At 42.9% G+C, this 18499-nt stretch overlaps 1 protein-coding gene across 2 annotated transcripts; it reads right to left on the bottom strand.

Annotated features, from left to right (window-relative positions):
* Positions 1–673: 673 nt before the first annotated feature.
* VIP (vasoactive intestinal peptide) lies at positions 674–7991 on the bottom strand. 2 transcript variants are annotated; one of them, XM_050894596.1, is made up of 7 exons: positions 7882–7991; positions 7283–7404; positions 5412–5552; positions 4923–5027; positions 3260–3379; positions 2480–2588; positions 674–928 (listed from the first exon to the last, which is right to left on the bottom strand). In XM_050894596.1, the coding sequence occupies exons 2-7, from the start codon at positions 7393–7395 to the stop codon at positions 920–922; spliced, it is 597 nt and encodes a 198-aa protein (XP_050750553.1). In that variant the 5' UTR covers positions 7396–7404; positions 7882–7991; the 3' UTR covers positions 674–919. The 2 variants fall into 2 exon arrangements, with proteins under 2 accessions (XP_050750553.1, XP_050750552.1); XM_050894595.1 differs by lacking the exon at positions 4923–5027 and having other exon boundaries at positions 7882–7906.
* Positions 7992–18499: the final 10508 nt, after the last annotated feature.

Genomic DNA, 18499 nt, shown 5'->3' with positions numbered 1-18499 from the left:
AGCACTTACTGGGACCTCTACTGTTCCAGGTACCTGTAGCACTGATTCAAACCAGTAATAGTTTGCTGTGATAATAAAATGATTTATTGTCTGCATATTCTGTAAATTACATTGATTCTGAAAAAATAGTAAAGTGTCTTCAGATCTATTTTATATATAAGGAATAGTTTCATCATCGAAGCTACAGGCAATTAAATGTAGAATAACCGGTGACTGTAGGCATCAAACGAATCAAGTGATAGCATTCTTTGCGTGCTTTATCAGCTCCAGAGCATTCAAAACACAACTGAAAATAAAGGATACATTTCTGGTCTTAATATAATTCATATATTGTGAAATATTAAAAATGTGAACAGGAAGGAAAGATGCTGTCGGAGGTCAAATAATTTTTAATGCTTTTACATTTTCTCTAGTTGCTTGGTAAGATGCTAGAAAAGCATTCCCTTTCGCTTCACAGTAACCTTCAGAGATCTTTGTAATGCAGTTTTACACATTTTGCACATTCTTTTCCTCATGTTTTTACACTTGTTTATGAAGCTATCTGGAAATGTATCCCTATTATCATTCAGGCTTATCTGTTGTACCACACCTAAAATAAGCCAATTAATTAGTAATGATGGGCTCTTTTCAGCTGCACACTCATTTTCAAATGAATTTATTGAAGTAAAGGATTTACAGCATATGGACTCACAGACTTCTCATGAGTTAAACTGGCATCCATATGTACAGCTTTCAGTAGAGAACTCTAGAGTAATATTTACAATGTAAATATCAACTTTTATTACATAAGAAACAAATATATCACAACTTTCACTTCACAACATATTTGTTTTGGTTTGATGACTAAATTCATCTCTTTGAAATACTATGTGGAACTCAAAAATAGCTTGTTCTTGTCATAGACTTTACCAGGTGTCCTTCAGAGGTCCTGAAAAGCAAAGAAGAAATATGTTTTAAAAGTCATTTTCGTAAGCAGTTGCATCCTGAGCTGTATAAAAGCAGACAGCGGACAAGAAGTAACTTCATATAAAACAATCGCTGCACTTAGGACTGACAAGCATGAGATGGAGCTATTCACAGGAGCTTGGTGGGCATTACAGCCAGCAGACAAGGCTGTGGGATGAGGAAGAAAGGTTGAAGGATTAGGCAGAAATGTTACTGCACATTGGCCTACAGCGCAGAACAGCTCACTTCAAAAACAACTATATCCTTGAAATGGATACACGACTTCAGGTTGCTTGATACACACTACATCAGCAACTGGGCACTGCGATAAAATGACCAGTAACAGCTAATACTGAGTAAGCAATTCACCTATAGGGAGATCTGGATCATCAGCACAATCCATAAAACAGGAAAGGACTGAAAATATCTCCAGGAAGACACCCACGACCCACTGCACCACTACTCTCTCTCACTTAGTGAATGCCAGAAGTTTTAGAAGGTGCAAAATCCAGGAGCCGATATTTTTGCAATAATCTTGTCTAGAAAGAACATTTCTTTCCTGAATCCCATCACTTACAAATTGTTTTGTTCCTTGAGGCATAAGCAGTTTATGTCCTTTCTAATCTTTGGGAACTTGAGAGGAACTGCCACATTTGTGGAAAGGAAAAGAACGTTTTCTTTCAGTCGTGGAAAGAAACAACAGTTTGGAGGAATGTCTTTTCTTCCCTCCCCCCCCCCCCCGCCCCCCGCAACGTTATCTTCAAGAGTAGCCTTTTTTCTTACTTGTAGTTGAGACACAGCTGAATGCCAAAAACCATCCTGTCATTAATTTCATAATACACTTTCGAGAACACCAAGCCCAATTCACTTCTACGTTACTCTTTCAATTTTGTCCCTGCAAGTGCTGTGATGTAGCAGGGTTTACATTTCAGTAAACCAAAGGCACATATTTGTCAATGATTTTAGAAAAATAGTAGTAGCTAAATGCAAAACAGTAACTGCAATATTTGCATGTCAGACGATCCCTCTGCAGCACACCTTAGACGGGAGTCAAGTGCTTTCTGAATGCTTAGGGTTCATGTTGCTGATCCTCTTAGTTCTAGGGGCAACTCCCTTCTAATGAAATAGATGTTAAACAAAATGTGCAGCTTTTTTTTTTTTTTAATTAAAAGAAATATCCTTGAGTTTGTTCTCTGAAGAAATAATAATCTTTGTAATTAAAAATGAGTCAATTCTGGTTTTATGCTGCAGTGCACACAAGTTGAAACACCCAAGTGAGTTAGGTGCATTATTAACTGTGCCATTTAATTAGGAATTTTCAATAACAGCAATCATGGGATAACTTAATTATTGTTATGAAAATGATTATTATATTCAGACACAATCTCTATAGAAACATGCAGCGTTTCATGGAACATGGCTCCTTCCCAGATGATTCTGCTTTTCTGATAGGCCACACCTCATGTATGATTAATCTCATTTTAGGGGTCAAGTCAAGTAACAGATAGCAAGAGGAAAGAAAATCTGGGCATACCAGTGGGAGGTGGCTCAGCAGCTCATCTACAGAATCATAGTTTTCTGAAAAGGAAGGTTCAAGAAGTTCTGCTTCATCTCGAAGTTTAGCGGGGTTTAGCTCTTCCTGGCTGTTGTGGATCAGAGACAAGTTTTGTTGCTCTCAGAAGAAAAAGCAAACAAGCAAGCAAAGCCGCCTTCTAACTGTAACTATTGCATGTTTTGTTACACTTATACCAAAGTGTTATAAATCACATGAAATAGCATGTTTAATGGGCGAAGAGACATGATATTTAAAAGCAGTTGTCTAAATGAGTGAATATACAAGCGGAATATAAGCTCTACAAAAACATATGCTGGCACTTCTCACCTGTACTGATTAGGACATATGGACTTTCTGGGACTTCTAAATTTTCATTTTATGTATTTGCTTACAGGTAAATTTTCAACAAATAGTGCATTTTCTTGATAAAATTGTTGTTCATGTTCCATAGCTCTGTGGATTTTTCCTTAAGAGGCTCTTTTATAAATAAAACCATTTTAAGAATCTGTCAGAAGCTTTTTAAAATTGCCAGATGCTGTCTCCTCTTTATTCTTTTATTCTAATCTGATTGTAGTGTCTGTTCCAGTCTGGAAGAAAATGCTGTCTGTATTTGAAAACCATGTTATAAACTACGTTATGAAGTCATTAATGTTCACTGCCTTTTGTTTGTCCTCTCTGTATACATACGTGGGTATAAATCTTTTCTGTCTTAATACCATACAAGTACAGAAACAATATATATTTGCTTTCTTGTAGTACCTTCTCTTTCCTGTTAAAACTGAGTTTAAGTATTTCTTCACAGCCATTTGCTTTCGAAAGCGGCTGTAGTTGTCAGTGAAGACAGCGTCAGAGTGGCGTTTGACAGGACTGTCCTGGGAGCTGGCAATACAACAATTACAAAGAAAAAATTAATAGACAATATCTGTTTAAAAGAAGATACCATTAAATGAGTGAAACAAACTTTACAATGTTGATTAGCTAAATAAAATCATTTCAGCTTTCATTTCCAACTATGACTTTGGATCTTTCTTCTGCTGACTAGAAGCCACTGCTTCTATTGCTTACTACGTATTTTAGTAACAAGGATCAAATTCTAAGGATCTGTATTCAGCCTTTTTGGGCACACCTTCCACTGATTTCTTTCTCCTGCTCAACTTTGTCATGGCCCATGCAATTAGGATCCATACTCAATGATTTCTAGAGTCCCTGTCCCAGGAATTCTGCAGGATCAAACGGCTGAGTGTGGATTTCATGACTCCCTCCTGTCTGTTCTCATAACCCAGGTTACTCTTTTTAATAAACTGACTTTATTCTGACTTCTATCATTTGCGTAAATATATTTTAGTACGATGCCAAGGTGCAGACTGGTTTAAGTCACAGTAAGCTCTTAAAGTACCTGGTCACTGTTCATATTGAACTCAGTGAGGACGGATCCTGCCTCTGAGGAAAGTAAGAGTGTAGCATCACATACATAGCTACAAACTCTTGTTTTAAGGAGGTATCGGGAGACAAAACACACCTTGTGAAATCCAGACTTGGAGGCCTATTTTTCATGCACGATCTTGGGAAGCCTCAGTGTGTTCTGCTTTGAATGATCTATGTTAGTTTATAGCATATGAGAAACTGGCACTATACGTTCTGGAACAAAGGCAGCACCGACATAAATGCAGGACCTAATTTTCACTCAGCTTTTGAGCTTATGAAGCAGGCACTCAAAGGAACTGTCATACTGGGTCAGACCAAAGTATTCTACTATTCCGTTCCCAAGAGCGTCCAGTAGCTGCTGCTTAGGGATACGAAAACAAGGGAAGTATATAGTGATCCTTCCCAGCATCCTGCGACCATTAGTTTAAGAATGTCTTGGTCTGGAAGTTCCATCCAGATCCCTTGTCTACAGATTTGCCTCATTCTTTTTTGAATCCTTCTATAATACAGATTTCCCAAACATCTGGCAATATGTTCTACAATAGGAAAAAAATAATTCCTTTTTGTTTTCGCTGTAAATCAACCATTTCTTAATTTCATTGAGCGTTCCCCTGTTGTTATGTAAGTACTGAGTAATCAATCATTTTGTATTTACTTCTGCTATTTATCTGCCAAGCTAGTAAAAACACTAGCAGAGAAAAAAATTAGCAAATTGGCATGATAATCATTATAATATTGCCAGTATTTATTATCAGTGCTATGTGCAGTGTCTGTTGCTCTACTCCTCACAGCTGTATCAGGATAAATAGTAACATATTCATTTAGTAACAAATACCACTAAGTTGTTATATAGGATTTTCAGCTCCCCCATCATTATATCAGTTTCTCTTTCGTTATCTCTAAATCGCAAAAAATGAGAACTTAGGTACAGAAGGGTAAAAAATTGCCAATGAATCCAGCTAGGAAAAAACTCTACCTAATGTAAGTGTCACCTCACCTAACTCGTTTTCTAATAAGCGAATGCAGATATCTCTTCACAGCAAGTTTAGCCAAAAGATGGCTGTAGACACTGGTGAAAATTCCATCAGCATGCCTTGCATTTCTGAAATGGACAATAAATAAACTCTACAATACAACCTGGGTTCATATCATTTTGATAATGTTCATTTTGTAAACATACTGCTTTCCTTAAGTTATCTATTGTACATATTAAATTAAGCTAATTTCATAAAACAGCTTCCAGATTTTCACAATATACTTTTTAGCCCTTCCTGGGACGTGAATGAATTCGTCATGCCAGAATGGCAATGCAATCAACATTTCTGCAGACATTCCTACTGCTACCAGTATTCAAGCAGAGGCCATGTGGCTTTTTTCTGTAATTGATTCTTCCTTTCCTATTTCTCAGTTTGAAAATATGACCGATCTTTTGGCATAACTCAAGTAGTGCATTATCATTGGTATTTATGATAATAAAGAAACTCACCTATCAATAATTCTGGACAGATCAAAATAGAATTTCTCATTTTCAGGTAGTGTGTTCTGCAAAATGTCTGATTCAGACTTTAGTGACCCATGGGCATGGTCAGGTTCACTGGCTCCATCGAATGGCATTCTGTTTCCCAATCTGTTGGAGAAGGAAACCATGTGAAGTACAGTTAGCTGAGGACATCAAAACGTCACTGCAGCTTACATTCTGGTTTGTGTCAAAATGCACATCTACCTACTTTAATCTGTAAGGCATTCCAAAGTAGTCTGGATAAAACAAAAATCACTTTCAGGTATAATCCATGCTCAGTGATAGAGTAATCGACGTATCAGATCCTTCTCTCTAATGCATATTTTCTAGATATATGTTGTCATTGCATGCAATTTGTTCCAGTGAACAGTGCATAATGTATGACAATTACAGCTCAAGTGACAACCATGAAGCTTTTCATAACAACTATATTTTATATAAACGGTGGATGGAATTACCAGCCCCCACCCATGCAAAGTGAAAACAGTTCCTGTGAAGTACTTACCTTCCAATTAAGACTTAAAATGTGCATTGAAATGCAGTATGAAACAGTTCTTAGGCCTTCTCTAAAGAAAGTAAATACACCCTCAAGAACTTCAAACTAAATATGAAGTGCAGTCATGTACCTCTACGTGTTTTTATTCTCTCATGTTTAAATTAATTTGCTAGTTTCAAGTTAAAAAGGTTCACATTTAATCTTTTAAAATGTATCATGGCAATTGCTCTGTATAAACCTATTTACAGTTACTTCACATTTTCGTAAACTGCTGTTTCTTACGATGTGTCATATTTTATCAAGGGCAATCTGACTGCATAGCAGTAGTTTGGCATCAGATGTTTCTTCTAGCTGCTCTTATGTTCTGTGGCAGACAACAGGCTCCCATCGCTATAGTAAACCCCTGCATGTGATGATTTGCAAAAATCACATACTAAAACTGAGATAGGCTATTGTCCTTGTAATTTTACAGTCATTATAACTACTAGTACCACTTATCTATCTGAGGCATGCAAGACTTCTGTCTGGTAAAAAAGTAAAGTTGTTGCGTAAAAGAAACCAACTCATGTTGTGTAAAAGAAACCAACTTTTTTCCAAAAAGTCACAGTTTTTGAAAATCAGTCACTGTGCTGTTTTGCTATACCGTTTTTCATTGGCCTTTTTACCCTTTATGTTCCTCTTACCCCAATGTAAAACGTACCTTTCTGCCATCTGATTTAATTTAGTTAGACAACTAGTAACAACTTCAAGACTGCAAAGCATGCAGCAGTACAAAAACTACACATCAGTCCATACGGACCACTTCCCCTCATTCATGATTTAGGAATTTTTAACATGTTCGATTTTGCCTATGTACATCTCTGCTTCTTAAAAGATGCATCCACCCAGCTGAACTTCGGAGATGAAGGAGCTTTCCCACAAGAAAAGCCGAGACTGTTTTGATGGACATGCATCATGTCCCGGAGCACACCTTAACGCACATCCTCTACGCCATCTACATATACGGTGGCCACCGCTATCCGGCTCGTGGGGCAGCCTTGCTGCTGGTGCCTCAGAAGGTGCGTATCTCGGGGGGCTTTTGACGGGCAGGTGCGGCGGGCACCGCCTGGGCTTGGCCAGGCATGCTCGACCGAAGTCTGGGCGCGGAGATGCGCACCCGCCAGCTCCCGAGCAAGCACCCCGGCAGGGAGCGCCGCACGGTGCGCTTGTTGGAAAGAGCACAGTGGAAGACTGGCGCTTCTCACAGACCTCCCCCGCGGAGGGCAAGCCCAGGCGGGCCGGCGGGGCGCGGAGCGGAGCGGAGCGGAGCGGGGCGCGGCGCGGCGCGGAGCGCGGCCCTTACCGCGGGATGGGGGGGAAGGCGGCCCCCCGCGGGGGCAGCGCCCGCGCCCGCCAGCAGAGGGCGCTGAGGAGGGCGAGGGCGAGGAGGAGCGGGGAGGCGCCGCGGTGCTCCATGGCCGCCACCTGCAGAGGGAAGAGCGCAGCCGTCACCGACCGACCCGCCGTCACCGACCGACCCGCCCGCACCGACCGGCCCTGCGCTGGGGCACCGGGGCTTCGCCTCGGGCCGCGGAGCAACCGCCCCGGCCCCGGCCCCGGCCCCGGCCCCGGCCCCGAGAGACGCCGCCGGCAGCGGGGTCGCCGTGGCGGGGCAGCTGCCGGCGGGCAGGGAGAGCTGGCACCCCCGAAAGCGACCCCCGGCCCGGTGCGTGGGGCAGCGGCGCCCGGGCTTAGCGACCTTAAAAAATGCATTTATTTTTGTAAGCGGTGAAAAGGAAGGGTCCCTCCCCGGCTGCCCTGGGCGGTCAGAACCGCTCTCCGCCACCCGACGGCCGGGGCGCCTTCCCTGCAGCTCCGGGAGGGGAGAAGAGGAGGGGGGGACGGGGACACCCTCCTCATCCGCTGGGAAGTTGCCGCTGCGGCGGAGGGAAAGTTACTCACGGAGCCGCGAGTCCGTCGGTGGGGCTGGCTGGGCGGGCGCGGAGGGGAGCGGAGCGCTGCGCTGCTGGGGGCCTGCGCCCTGCCGTGCCCCGCTGCGCTGCTGCCGGGCTGCGCGGCTGCCGGGGCGGACGGCGGCAGAGGATGAGGAGGAGAAGGAGGAGGAGGAGGAAGAAGAAGAGGAGAGCTCCGTCTCGCCGCACGCTCTGAGCTGCCCGCCGCGCCGCCGCGTTTTATAGCGTTTACACGTTTCTGCTTCCGAAGAAGCAATCACGTTACTGGGGAGACGTCACCCTTCCCAAGGGGACGGTCGCTTTGTTCAGGACAGTCAGAGACTTATTAACTCATGAGCAGCCGCGCACCCTACCTCTCCCCCCCTCCCCCCCCGCCATTATTTGATTTATATTAATGAGTTAGTTCTGCGGGGACCGGGGCCCCATCGGCAGCGTGATTCCGCCTCGCAGGGCAGGAGAGCAGGCGGCTGGCGGGGGCTGCGGGGGACAGGTGGCACCGCGCACCCCTGCCCGCACCCGGGGCAGCCGGGAGGGGAGGTGGCTGCACCCCCCGGGGCCCTTCGCTCCCGCCCCGAGTGCTTCCCTGCGGAGCCCCCTCCTCGGCCCCGGGGTTGCTCCTTTCCCTAGCTCTTCGCCGGTGTTCTCAGGCTGAGCCGGTCCCTCTCTGTCCCCGGCACATGCCCGTCCCTGCCGGGGGTTCCCGCCGTCAGATGGGCCGCCGCTCGCACAAAGCCGCAGCGCCTGAGCAGGCAGGGGCTGCGCTGCCGGGAGCTGGTCTTGAAAACAAAATCTTTCTGCGGGCTTTAGCTCGATTTTGGCAGGCGGCGGGGTGTTTACCAGTCTTTGCTTTTTCGTTTAAACTGTGTGTGTTCGCGGGAAACGGATCAGCCCCCGCATCCAAGCACCGCTTGGTGCATCCAAGCAGCGCAGGTGCTTGTAACCGTTGCGCTGATCCCAGCGCCGGCGCCCGCTGCGCGGGCGCGCAGGGAGCGCGACCGGAGCGCGTGTTAAACGCCCGCGAGCGGGAAGGGGGTCAGCTCTTCCTTCTAACGTGTCTCAAGCCCAAATCTCGGGGCTGGAGTCACTGCCACAGCAAGGGAGAGACAGATAGTTTCAAGCCTTCGATTTTCTCCTTCGAATTTTCCCTGCCTCGGAGAGCTCTGTGGGCAGCAGGGAAAGAAACAGGGGGAAAGTGGGCGTGGGACCCGCGGGCGGGCCGGCAGGGCAGGGCTGTTCCTGCAAGCGCCTCTTCAGTGTCGCACGGTGTCTTTTCAGTGCCTGCCCTGAAATACCTGCCAAACAATCGCGGCAAGAATTTCAGCTGAAAAGGTCATTATTCTCTTTTCTTTTTTCTTTTTTCTTTTTTTTCCCCTTGAGCTTTTGTGCCTCTAATCCTCCTACTCAGTAAGTAACGACTGTACCAAATCCATACAGACGATTTCACTATTTCTTCTAACTTCTAATAAGTTTCTCTGTTTCATGTTTCACTAAAGATTAGGCAGGCTCAATGCCGCAGATTCTGCGATGCTTAATCACATTTTCTAATTCAGTTACCTAAAAATTAAGTGAATTAGATTAAAAATGCCTGGAAATTTGTTTCTCGGATGACAGCTGTGACTAAAACCAGAGTTCCTGCAGTAGTCTAATTTCAGGAAATTTTCCCCTTGTTACTACATAACTAGAGGTCGAAGAAGCCATTCTGTTCTGGAATGGCTGGATGAGCATCAATAGCACCGTATTCCCCTCACCTCTCAGAAATATCCCAGCGAGGGCGTACAGGCGTTGCGCTGTACGCACGGCCCGGGAAAGTTCAATGGACTTCATCCAAGCGCTTGAAGGAAGAGAGAGGAGCAGAAACCCATCTCCTGGGTGCCGTGAAGACGCGTCGCTGGGGCGCTGCGAAGGCTGCGGATGCCCAGCCTCCCGGCCTGGATCGGCGACCCGGTCGGGGGGGGGGAGGAGGGGAAGGCGGCTCTCGGGCCGCAGGGCGCGGGTAGCCCGCGGCCAGCACCGCGCCGGGCTCGGGGGGGCCGGAGCGCCGCGGCTGCCCGCGCCCCCGCTCCTCAGCCCCGCTCCCGCCGAGGGCGACGCTGCGGGCAAAGCCCAAACGCTGCCGGCAGCAGGAACCGGAGGAGAAAGGAATAGTTTCCTTTCGGCGTGCCTGGGCTAGGGCAGCCCGGAGGGCGGGGGGGGGGTCTCGCAGGAGTCCTGCGGGCTGCGGTCCCTCGAGGGAGGAGGAGAGCCGCCGACTAAATCTAAAGGACGTGTGAAAAACAAGTCTGTTGTCAGTTGCTATGTATGTGCTATACGGGTGGCTGCATGCTGAGAGGAAATGTGTATAGGCTGCACTGCCAAAAAAATTTGAGAATCACTGGCAAATCAGTCCTTTTTTACCATACCATACCATACCATACCGTACCGTACCGTACCATACCATACCATACCATACCATACCCACTTATTTACCATACCTGGTAAATCTGGTTTGCTGTAACTTTGTTCCCCTTTTCACAGGTAATACACTACACTGGACAAGGGAATAACGTGCTGTAGGGCTGGCTAAAATGGCCTCAGAACCTTTCTAGGGGCGGCAGTATTACTGAAAAAAAACCTCTCTATAGCCCCTTTAACGATCTGAGCAATCTTTAGTGCATCTAGTCTTACAATACCATCTATTTTCCCTATTCTATAGACAAGAAACTGAGTCATAGGGAGATCAAGTGGATTCCCCTTGTGTACCCAGGAAATCTCCAGTGGAGCTTCGAACTGACCCCAGATGTCCCAAGCACTTTTCAATAGCACTAACAATTGTCTGCATTTCCCTTCAACACCCTGCTACACCCATCGTCTCCTCCTCTTGAATCAAGACAAACTGAAGAAGAGATGCTACCTCTCCCTTTCTCCTCAGTCCTTCCTCTCATTTCTCAAGAGGATTTTCATTGAGGAAGGTTGTTTTGGGATGACTGAGAAGGATTTGGGGTGGCAATCCAAATTCTATCTTTTCCAACTCTTTTTTTTTTTTTCCAAAGCTTACATACAGTATTATTTCCACATCATTTGGAGAAGTTTTGATAAGATCAAGTCATTAAAAAGAAAATAATTCTTTATAAAGACACAGATGGAGAAAAGCCCCTTTTCTGTAGGAGTCCTAAGTGAGTCCTCTAAGATCTAGGCAGATGGACCCTTTATGGATGGTAACTCCTACTGTCTTCCACTGACAGAAACTCTACCCTTTCAGAAAAGTGTCACTTGGAAAAAAATAGCACTTGGGAGCTTCTCCAGGATAATAATTAGAGACAGGCAACTCTTGGGAAGTCAAGTATTTTACAGTGGCTGTTGCAGGAATCCTGATGCATAGCAGCTCCACATTTATTGAATATTTTATCTTTGGTCTATATGTTATCAAATATCTTTTGGTTACTCTTCACTCTTGCTTTATTTTCTTTTATGTTCCACTTAACAAAAAAAAAGGATTATAATCATAAAATGGCAATATTTGGGAATGATGGAAAACCAATTAGACAAGATTTAGCAAAGAGCAGAATCTTATCTGAAAGTTTATCTCACCATTTGTACACAAACTTGTGTGATGTATATATAAATCAAGTATTAGCTAAAATAGCTACATCATCTGGGGGAAAGAGATTTGGGAGTTTTTAGATTTGTTAGTTAGATTTGATTACTATTTTTAGCATGTAAAACTGTGCTGAAATTGATGGGCTAAAAAAACTCTTAAAGCCAAATCCTTAGATGAGAGAAATCTGCTTAGTTCCATGGAGGACCTGCTTAGCATTTACCAGATTTATCACATAATTGTATTTTGAAAAGAGAAATTACATCAGCAGTAGAAATATAGTTTTACTTTGGAAAAAAAAAAGAAAAATAATAAAAGAGTTGCTTTAGGACTTGCGTATTATATCAGAAAAGGAAACTTCTACTGACTCATGAGCTCTGCCTCACGAATCATTGGGTCTGCAGAATCTCCCTTGTGCATTACAGCTCATGTTCCTGTAGATGAGTTTAGAAACTCTGCCTTTGATCCCATAGCTGTATCACATTGATCCATGAGTTTTTAGAGCTTATAAAGCAGATTGATGAAGCACTACCATTCAGCAGCTAGCAGAACAGCTTTTCCAACTTCCACAAAAGAGATAACAGAAGAAATGTCAAGAAACTCTACATGAACAGTAAAAAATACAAATAAAGAGTGATAAGCTAACCTGCCCTTCTCTAATCCTTTAATGGCATGATTAGCGTGATCTCCAGTTTCTGCTCTCAGCACCCTGTTCTGTTGCTGGGTCCCACTCTCCCATAAACATTCATATTCCTCAATATCACCTGGTTGGAAAAAATAGAGGGGGTCACATGCTGAAACTTGTCCCAGCTTTACTCTCTTTGCAGCTATCTCTGAATGCTTCTCAGGAGAAATAAGGAGAAAACCATCAGTTCATTCTTTTAGGTAAGTTTTATTTCAAAAGCACAGTCCCCGTTCTATCATACCTTTAGCCCCAGTCAGTTCTGCAGACTCAGAAATGTGATGGTAAACAGAATAAAACACAGACAAATATTTTGCAATTGAAAACTCATGACTTGCCTCCTGCAGCAGAAACATTCAGCAGGAGAGTGCTTGTCTCCTCAGTTCCCAGGCTCTGGGGGGGGTCATGCAGGTGGAACAGGGGAGCCTTCATTTCCTCTCTCACCCTTCTTGAGCCCTGCTTTCAGGTCACAAGTGTGGATCCTCAGAGCAGAGTCATTAACTGGAGTAAACTCCTGCAACAAGTAAACTATATTAACAAACGTGCCTACTATGTACACCACTTGTACAAGTCCCTCCTGCTCCAGGTGGTACCTTTGCATTCTGACTCTGTGTGGGTTAACAATTTTCAAAATCAGTTTTCAAAATCACTGGAACATTTGGATTATGCCCATGACTCCCAACCACTCTTGCACCTCTTGCACTAGTATGTCCTGACATGTCATTAACACAGACATGCTTGATTAGAACTTCCCAATGGATACCATGATGAGCAAAAGGCATTCAGGAGAGCTACTGACTCCAGTGGTACTCCCAAGGGTCTTTTCCCCTTGTCTATCATGCCATCTAGGAAAACTCCTATTGCTTGTAGTTTAGTTCTATATTTTCATACCCCCTGCTCCCTCACCCCAAAGTGCAATCTCAACATCTCTCAAAGACTTCAAAGCAGTTTGGGATAGACATTTTGTTGTCCAGGTGTTTATGCTGTTCGGTATGTGCTTGAACTACAGCTTCATGTCCGTCTGGTTCTTGGTATGCAGCTGTCCTTGAAGTGTCAGTCCAAATTCCTTCTGATTCTTTAGCGTGGATGTGATGTTTTTGCCACTCCCCTCTCAGTATCAGACACATGTATTCTGCACTCATTCCTCAGGAAGATACGTGACTACACAAACTTTAACAGAAGCTTCAGTATTTCTGGTTTTCTTTCAAAGCAATCTCCTTTTAATGCTTCACCTAACTTGTTTAAATAATTTCATTCACCTTAAAACCCAGAAAATCACACGGTAATACAAAGCTTGTCAGGAAGCAGAGTAGTTTCTGGTTTGGTCATGTTGGGTATTCTTTGTTTTTAACAAGCTATCTGAAACATGTCCTATTCCTACCAGCACTGTTTTAATCTTCAACCTTCAGCAAAGGATCAGATGATACTTTCATCACCAGAAATGTGTTCCTCCTCCTGCAGCTGCCCCAGCTCATCCTCTTCTCTGCAAATCTAAAATAACCTCTGTATATGTCAAGAATGTATGTCTTTAAGATGCTACAGCATTCAGACTCAACTTCCCACCCATTTTCAGCCAACTCTTTGCTTCACAGAGTTTCAAGGTTTTCTACATAAATGGACTTGTCTGTACAAAACAGGATTTTCTGTGGTGAACTTTGAAAAATCACTTTATTTTTCATGATATTCCAACATATGTAAGTTTCTCTAAGCTAATATCTAATTATCTAAACAGGTATTAAGAACAATCTTTCAAACCTGCATCCCTATGTTTTCCACATGCTTTCGGGCCTGTCATCTGTACTATATGGTACCGTATGGATGTCCTTTTGCCTCTACCTGTACAAAAGCAATACAAAATGGAAATAACCTCCAGAATCCCTTCAGATTTACCTGTTAAAAGTAAACCCCATAGAACAGTGCCACAGTGGAGTTCAAAAGTTAGAAGGAAAGCCTGAGAGCAAACATGCCTGGGGCACCTTATCTTACTCTGAATCACTGTTTACACTCACCTTATGGAGTCTGGCTGCAAGTTTATCAGAAGCTTGGGGAATCCAAGAAACTAATGATGCTAATGGCTAGGAGCACATCTCCAGATGCATCCGAGCTGTTAAAAATCCCTTTGCCTTCCTACCTACTTCCTACACTGACTGCAAAAAACCCATGACGTATCGGAGAATGTAGTCCATTTATACATTTGTAACTGTATGGTTGAAATCTTTCATGGGATGCATACCATAACATCTGTGCTGAAAGGACTGGGATACTTCTCCAATTTTGCATAGATCCTTTTCCCTGTGTATAGTACAAGATCCTGGTTCTAGACTGCGTGGCCAAATTTTTTTATGTTCCCCAGTGAACATTGCTACTATTGCACTGTCTGGAAACTTGTGAGAGCAGACATATCATCTCAGGATATAGAAAAAACCACGTCAGTCAGGCTGGAAGGCACATCTTAAGATGCTAATTATGCCAGGATAACTTTATCCCTTGAACTGACCTAATCATCACAAGTTCTTTATTTATCAAGCTGAAAAAAGCAACCATCTAAAAGCTATGGCAGAAACAAGCTAAAAATGCTTCAGTCTCAAGCAATTACCACTATTGTCTTCATGGAAAAAGAGCTGAGAGAGGTTTTCTAAAACTGTCCATGTGTATAAAGGGCATAGTGTAACGTGCTGTCTCTCAGCACTACTCTAAGCCTAATGTACATTATTAGGGCTGTGAAAAACTATATTCATGTTTAGTTTCCATGAAGAAGCCATATAGAAGAAAGTTATCAACCTGTTAGTTTACCATCCTTAATAAATTATATAATTTGAACTTAACTGGTTTTGATATTAGTTATGGAAGAATTTTTGTAGTGTTCATGGGCAAGAGAGATACAGTTCCAACCTAGTTTATCATTTAGTTCAACTCCACAGGTCACCAAAACAAACAATAAGCTCCTACATCTTGTTTAATTGGCTTCTTGGTCAATACTTCAATGGCTCGTTATCCTCTTTGTCCTACATGAAGTGTTAAGAACGTGCCAGTGAACGTAGCACCGCAGTCAATATATTTCAGTTTATTAAGTACACATAAACAGATCCAATACTAGTAGGATTCTAAGGGATTTTGGGAGGCGAAGATTGTCACAAAGATAAAAGAGATAAATAGGTACAGCAGCACCTGTGATAGCCATCATATGTGCTGTCATGATGTATGTGTATAATTATATTCTGCAATTTGTTTGGGTTTTTTAATTTGACAGATGAATGAAAGTGCTTTCTGCAGAAACAAGCGAAACATTCAGCACCTGTGCTAAAACAACTAATGCAGTATTTTCATTTCTACTGAATGTGAATATTAAAATGTTGCTAACTGTTGAACCTAAGCTGTGGACCTTAGCACCTTGAAATTTGCTAAACTTTGTGCTCAAATTGTAACAAAGCATGAATTTATAAATTATTGATCTAGGTTTGAATCTTGCTCCTGATAACTCTGTGTCAATCATGCAGTTACATCGACAGCTGCACAGTAAAAATAACTGTATAACTCTTTTACAGCATGTAACTAGAGGATTTTTTATTATTATTTCATGATAGTAGATAATTATTTTGTACAAGCTTTAAGTACAATTCCATCTCTCCAAGTCACAGATAATTTTTGTCTTACCTGAGATATTTTCTGGTTTAATAGAAAAATATTCCATAGATGTGGAATCACACAATGTCACAATAGAAAATTATGTCACACAACACTGAGTGTGGAAAGGGCAGCAAAGTTCATCTGTCGCAGATATTCTTCCTTGCTCTTGTTTTGAGAGATGCTCTGAGATTGCTTCTAGTGGCATTAGCTCAGGTGGAGAATTTCCACATGGAGTTTTCCGGAATGATTAGAAGTTCATATCCAAAGGGAACTTCTTTGTCTATTGACATCACTCCATGAGTGTTGTCACTTTGAACACTGGGTTCAAAGGCCTTCAGAGTGAGGGGGTAACAGAACAGTTGGCTCAAAGACGTTTACCCTTCTCTCAGACCTTAGAACAAATATGTTGAATAGTATAGCTACGCTTTTTGAGAGAGTGGGTAGCATAAACTGAAGCTGAATCCATAGCCCTGTCTTGGCCTCTATTCCCTTATGCACAATGCTCCATCCAGAGTTTTATGGCTCAGAAAGCTCATCCTCAGCACAACTTGTGGCCCAGGTGTCTGTGACTGAGCAAGGTCAAGGATCAGCCTCTCCCAAGCAGCAACAAGGGCTGCATCTCCCAACTTGACTCACGACAGTCTGGCTAGGAAAAACTTACTGATTGTCAGCTTGGAAGCTGAAGAGCTTATTAATGTTCAGTGTAGTCATATTTTACTCCTAGCTACCTACTATGTACACTACCCAGTAAATAACTGTGTGTACTCATCAGGTTGCATACAATTCTGCTTGCAGAGTTTGGGCACACGGTAAAAGATACCCAAATAAAAGTGTCTTAATAGTGAAAAGGTTACAAGGTCACTCAGCAATGCATGTCATGTACAAATTTAAGAACATGAAAATAAGCCGTAAACAGGAGTCACTAAAACAGTTCCAGACTCCTTTCTGCCTTGTCCTCCAGACAGCTCCAGACGAAGCTGGACCCAAAGCGAGATCTCTCAGGATCTATCAGAATATAACGCATTTTGTCAATTCCTCATGCTGTCTAGAGGCAGTAGAGATTAGACACAATCTTTTTATAAGTCTGTAAGAGATTGTCCTGCTGGGGACAGTTTGTCTTCAGACAGTCTTGATTACAAGCAGGATTGCTGTAATGTTGGCCTCAACAGCCAGAGCAGAGACTTGCTATCCGGTGCTAGAACTGTCTTTGCTCAGCTTTGCTTTCCAAAACCGCCTCTAAAATGTCCCCCCAAATGGTGCCCAGAAGTGATCTTTGGCAAAGTGAGACTCTAGAAAAACTTCTCTTTAGTCTTTCTTGCTGTCATCCTATTTCATAGGCATATCATCCAGAGAGAAGAGATGATGCAAAAAACACCTCTGTCGAACAACAGAAGTGCCAAGACTCAAACAAAGCTGTGATTCAGGAGTTCCTAACCCTGCTCTCACATCAAATAATAGAAAAGAATGGCCAAGCACTGATTCACCATGACCTCCATTGTCAACCCCTCATGTGTCTGCATAAGGGCGTAAGGATCACCCTTACATTCTCACAGAACATTTTGTGTGCTCAAAGAGTGACTGGGCAGGTGAGATGAGCAGAATAGTCATCTGTTTTCAGAGAGGGGACAATTTCAACAAACAGAATCACTTGGCAGATACAAATTTTGCTCTTAAATTAGGCTTAAACTAGTTCTTAAGCTAGAATGATGTGGTTTATGGAATTATATTTTGATTCAGCAGAGTTATTAAATATATGAGTGATCTCACTGCAGTCAATAATAGAGCAATATAGATTAAATTGTCAGTGGTCAGCCAGACCATTTGGAGGGTTAAGGGTTAAGTGTGAACAATCTGTTTTGCTGGGTTGGGCTTGTGTAGCAAGGCCCTCAGTTGTGCGTCTAACACACCCTATTTGCAAATCTACCCCTAAAGAGCAGCAATATATAATACAGTATATTTCCTACTTTCTTTTGATTCACTGTTCTGTTGTACTGATAAATTAACAGTTAGCCTTGAAAGATATTGATCGCTAATGATTCACATTTTGAGTACAATGTCAAGCTCAACAAGATTGTCTGAAACATGCTTGGTCTGTTTTTAAATCTTTGTGATGTGTAACACTTGAAGCACCTTTTAAATCCCTAGCCATTCAATGTCTTACAGGTGCCTTGAAAGAGGCAGGAACACCTATTTATATCTCTGTGAACCAAGTATATGCATTTAAATGTATGTGATGATATCTAGCCTTCAGTATCCATAAAATGTCTGTAAGAAGGCGTGCACAGACATATGCTTTGTTATGGTTTAGGAGTGACCGAATCAGGAGAGACCCTTTCAGGCATCTTTCAGGAACACTATCAGGACATTAAACACAGTCACATTTTGCTTACTTTGCAAAGTCATGGCAAATCTGCCATTCTCCAACTTATTTGGATTAGTTGAAGCCTGTCTTAACCCACACTGAGCTTTCTCAGTCCCTGTTTCTCTCTATATTTTTGGTTTTACTGGGGCTATCTCTGGCCTAGAGCCGGTTCCCTGGGTTGGTGGAAGAGATGAAAATCTGCAAATGCTTAACTTTGGTGTCTCAGAGAGAGTTTAATTTTTTTTTAAGCTAATACCTTTCAAACATGGTTACATGATGTGGGAACATATTTAATGTTCAATTTCCTTTTCAGAAGTGATTCAATGCCTAGAAGCATTTAGACACTTTGAAAGATTTTATTT

The sequence above is a fragment of the Gymnogyps californianus genome, chromosome 3, assembly GCF_018139145.2.
Source record: "Gymnogyps californianus isolate 813 chromosome 3, ASM1813914v2, whole genome shotgun sequence".
NCBI lineage: Eukaryota > Metazoa > Chordata > Aves > Accipitriformes > Cathartidae > Gymnogyps > Gymnogyps californianus.
Note: the sequence above shows the minus strand (reverse complement) of the source record. Positions and strands in the feature narration are given on the sequence as shown.